Here is a 4,642-nt window from a genome sequence, read left to right as displayed (position 1 = left end):
TTATTTATTTTAAACCATTTTATTAGGGGCTCATACAACTCTTATCACAATCCATGCATATACATACATCAATTGTAGAGAGCACATCTGTACATTCTTTGCCCTAATCATTTTCTTTTTTTTGTTTTCTTTTCCTTTTTTACATTTTATTAGGGGCTCATACAACTCTTATCACAATCCACACATATACATACATCAATTGTATAAAGCACATCCGTACATTCTTTGCCCTAATCACTCTCAAAGCGTTTGCTCTCCACTTAAGCCCTCTGCATCAGGTCCTCATTTTTTCCCCCTCCTTCCCCTTAGCTTCCTTTTCTATTGAGGTTTTTTCTCTCTTACTGTGATATTGTTGATTGTTTGTTTTAAAATGTTTGACTGCATATGCAGTCCAGGAGAGGTAAATCTAGAGAGAGTAGCTGGATGAATAATACCTTGGGGGATGGCAGGGAAGATTGGGGTGAGATGGGAAGCACATGACGATGAGTACCAGAAGGGAGAAAATGCTCTAAAATGGATTGTGGTGACGACTGTACAGTTCTTCTTGGTGTGGTTGAACGATTGAATCGTACAATATGCGAATTACCTGCTGATAAAACTGTTAAAAAAAATTGAAAAGTTCCTAAAAGGAAAAAATACAGAAAAAAATTAAATGAATTTATTAAAAATTTCCTCTTGTTATTTTGCCAATATCAATTTTGAAATGATCATATAATTACAACAAAATAGACCACAACCATAAATAAATTTGAGGATTCAAGTAACTTACTTAGTGGGAGTACAGTTCAGCGGGTAGTGGCGGAGGTGCCTGGGTAACCTAGGGACTGACTCAAGTCATGCTTCGCAAACTGCAGTGTGCACACAAAACACCTGGAGACTTTACTCACATGCAAACATTGAATCAGCAGATTTGGAGTAGGGCTCAACGTGTTCATCTCTAACAAACTCCCAGGTGATGCGTCAGGTGACCCCTGTTCCTCCCTTTGAGAACCAAGGGATATAATGGACATCAGCAGCATCCTTTATGGAGTGGCTAGACCCGTCTAACGCTCCAGGGTGAGGGTACAAAATTCAGGAAGCTGGGAACACTTCTTGTCTCCTGAGTTAAGATTCTGGACTCCGGCCTCCGGCCGCGCGAGACACGGGAGCTGTCCTTATTTTCGTGGCAGGAAACCTTAACATCTCTGCTCGAGCTTTTATCTACACTTTTGAGGGAAACGTTCACAGCCCACGCGTTTCTTCCAGTGCCTTCTGCTCGCTCCGGGTCTCTTTTGCTGAGCATCTTCATGAACAGTAGATATTAAGCTGTCCCGAAGCGGAAGGCTTTCAACAGTTCCCTCTGGGGTCTCCGTTCCAAGACGGCTTTAAAGTGCTCCATCTTCTGCACCTGAGAGGAAGGAATTTTAGTATCTCCTCCAGTGACGGCCTCTCTCTCCTTGACGGGGTGTCTGTCGTCCTCACTCCACGATAGGACATTTTAGGGAATCGCTGCTAAATTCCCCATTCCCCGTGTGGTGGCCCTTCGTTCTCACCATGTCTTCCCATAAGACTTTCAGGATCAAGAGATTCCTTGCCAGAAAACTGAAGCAGAATCGCCCCATCCCCCAGTGGATTCGGATGAAAACTGGTAATAAGATCAGATACAACTCCAAGAGAAGACATTGGAGAAGAACCAAGCTGGGTCTGTAAGGCGGCACGCGTGGGGTGGCAGGCACCATTTACGCTTCTGAATTAAGAAGTTGACATGTAGTAAAAATGTGAGACCTTTGGTTTGGGGCAAAAACAACAACAAAGTCTACCCATCTCCTCCAATAAAGGTGGAGCTCTTTACCTACTAGAACTGCTATGAGCGACATCATTCACAAAATATCTGAGATGAAAGAATCGCCAGAGTTCACGCCACAGAATTCCCAGTAGATTTGAAGGATTAGGCACAGTGCTAAGGGCAAGAGATGGCCAATTGGGTATTTCTACTGATTGTTTATAGTTCACTTTGTAATTTGAAATAGGATTGCCATTTACATTTATAATCTCTGAAAATAAAGGTCTAATCTGTCTTTGAGGGAAAAAAAAGATTCTGAACTCCTATTATATAAATAAGGAAACTGAACTGAGAGAAAAAACAAGATTTATGTCAGGGGACAAGTGCACAGCGGAGGGCAGGGCTCAAAACCGCATTGTGTCCTCTACCTCATGGTGAGGGAAATGAAAAACAAAGAGCCCCTGAGAGCCATCTGGCAACAGAGGGAGTGATGTGGGGATGGAGGACACCTCTGCCCTTACCTGCTCATGTGAAGCAGCCAAAGGAGAAAAAGGTTTCCAGGGCAGGGTTTGTGACTTTCTGATCATCTTGAAAATCCTTAAAAAGAATCAGACTTCACATTCTCTACTTTATGTTTATGTATTGTCATAAGAACTTCCAGGCTGCTAGAATTCCCATTAGTTGCTGCTGCTGCTGCTGCTGCTGCTTCAACGTCACACCATTGTCTGTAATATTCTCCTGCTCTTCTAGTGACTTGAAGCCCTAAAAGTTAAATTTTGGCTCTGATCAAGAATCTGAGACAAGGCACATGTGAAAAAAAATGGCTATAAAAAAAGTGATTGTCATGCCCATATCATTTCCCAGGAAAAACGTTGAACCAGAAATAGAAAGTACTGCTTTGTTTTATTTTTAAAACCAGGCTGCATTTTAATTCATGTTCACTATTTCAGTCTACTAAGGAACCCTGGTGGTGCTGTCAGATAAGTGTTGTCCACACCAGCATTTCCCTTCTTGGCAAAAAGGAGGTTTTCTGCTCCAGCACAGACCTACAGCCTAAGAAGACCTATCTAGAGTCAAGATGAGTAGGGATCAGCTCGATGGCAGTGAATTAATTCAGTCTGTTGAAATCGTACATGACTGTTTTGGATCTTTGGTTCAATAATTACTTTGGTATTTTATTTTTTGATGTAAAAATACTTGCCTTTTAAGTTTGTTATCTCTCATTTCAGTGGAAATTTTCAAAGTACTTGTAAATGAACTCCACAGTATTGTCTACCCAGTTTTAAATTGGCTCAAGATTCTGAAGTATTAGTGGTGCCCCTGGGTGTTTCCTGCCATTGAGTTTAAAGCTAATAAGGAAATGCAGATTTTGGCGTGGGTTTGCTTGAACACTGCCGATGGACGTTTGCACTGTAACACACTCACAGAAGGCTCCGGAGAGACTCTGTTGATGGTACTAGGGCTACTGAAATGATTTGTATTTGGAAATCAGAGCTATTCTTCAATTTTGAGCAAATCTTCTGTTAAGTCCTAGCATCTATGTTTATGAAATCTGCCCGTGACATCATACAGTTGCTTCTATTTCAAACAAATAGTCAAGAGAGACAACATAAAATATAATTGTCTTCATACCCTGCATGTGTTGACACTGAACTTTGCTCTTGAAAAATAAGATTATCAATTGGTTCAAAGTCACCATATAATCCAACTTTGGGATTGTTAATCAGTGGGGTCTCTGGGAGGTCATAGCAGGATATAGACAGCATTGGAGAGCATTAGCAGAGATGACACCAAAATTACTATCTATAAAATCTGTGTGCAGTGTTATTCAGCAGAAATTTATTACCTTTCATAAAAATATCCTTGTGGTTAGTTATAACAAAAATATGTTTCACGAGTTCAGTTTACATGTATCAATATACCACAAGGCTAAAACTCTATGCGAATTTACATGTGACCTTTAATTACCACAGCATTTTAGCCTTTTAGTACATTGACCCCTGTATACTGGGCTTAATGGAAAATGTTTTTGTTGTAATAACTAACCACAAAGATAGTTTTGTAACAAGTCATAGATGTTATGGGGGCCTGGTGGTGTTGTAGGTTATACTCTATGCTGCTACCACAAGGTCAGGAGTTCAAAACTCAAGCTTAAAGGTGAAGCTTTTTGCTCCCATAAAGATTTACAGCTTCACTGTGTTATTTGTTTCTCTGTTTTTCAGTAAATAAAATCCAGGAACATTTATTGAGCTTATAGGGAAAGCAAATAAAAATAAGGGTTTCAGGGGAAGGGGGTATATAGAGGGGAGTATAGAGCTAAGAGAGAGGTGTCAAGAAGTCCAGGAAGAAAAAGAATGCTTGGAGACTGATTATGGAAGCGATTGTGCCATTCCGTTTGATGTGATTGAACTATGGAATGACACGACATATGTATTAACTCCCAAGCAATAATAAATTAAAACAAACAAAATGCCATAGATCCAGGAATGGGTTTGGGGCTCACATTAAATCTTAGCTCCAACTTAAGAACAATTAGGTCTTACATTATGGCCCTGCTCAATACTTGCCCTCAGGAAGGTAAGAGTGCTACACCAAGATGTGGTGAAGAATATAGATGGTGCCCAGCTATCCGATAAAATAGTGTCTGGGGTCTGATGGCTTGCTTGTCTTTAAATAGGCAGCCATCTAAGTGAGATATCAGCTAAGTCCACGTGGAAGAAGCACACCCTCATCAGTTACTGAAGGATTGGAATCCATATTATCTGAAGTCAAAGGAGGGATCCGTATCAAAGCCTACATTGTGAGATTCCATGTGTAGAAGGCGATGGATGACAGTGCAAGTTAAGATTCAACTGTAGAACTCCCTAGGAAATACGCCTC

At 40.7% G+C, this 4,642-nt stretch overlaps 1 protein-coding gene across 1 annotated transcript; it reads left to right on the top strand.

Moving 5' to 3' along the window:
• The first annotated feature begins 1,533 nt into the window (after positions 1 to 1,533).
• LOC142424899 (large ribosomal subunit protein eL39) lies at positions 1,534 to 1,689 on the top strand. The gene has a single exon (XM_075530273.1). It carries the CDS (start codon positions 1,534 to 1,536, stop codon positions 1,687 to 1,689), a length of 156 nt encoding a protein of 51 aa, XP_075386388.1.
• Positions 1,690 to 4,642: the final 2,953 nt, after the last annotated feature.

The sequence above is a fragment of the Tenrec ecaudatus genome, chromosome 13 (genome assembly GCF_050624435.1).
Source record: "Tenrec ecaudatus isolate mTenEca1 chromosome 13, mTenEca1.hap1, whole genome shotgun sequence".
NCBI lineage: Eukaryota > Metazoa > Chordata > Mammalia > Afrosoricida > Tenrecidae > Tenrec > Tenrec ecaudatus.
The sequence above is the reverse complement of the archived record's forward strand: the minus strand, read 5'-3'. Positions and strand labels throughout refer to the sequence as shown.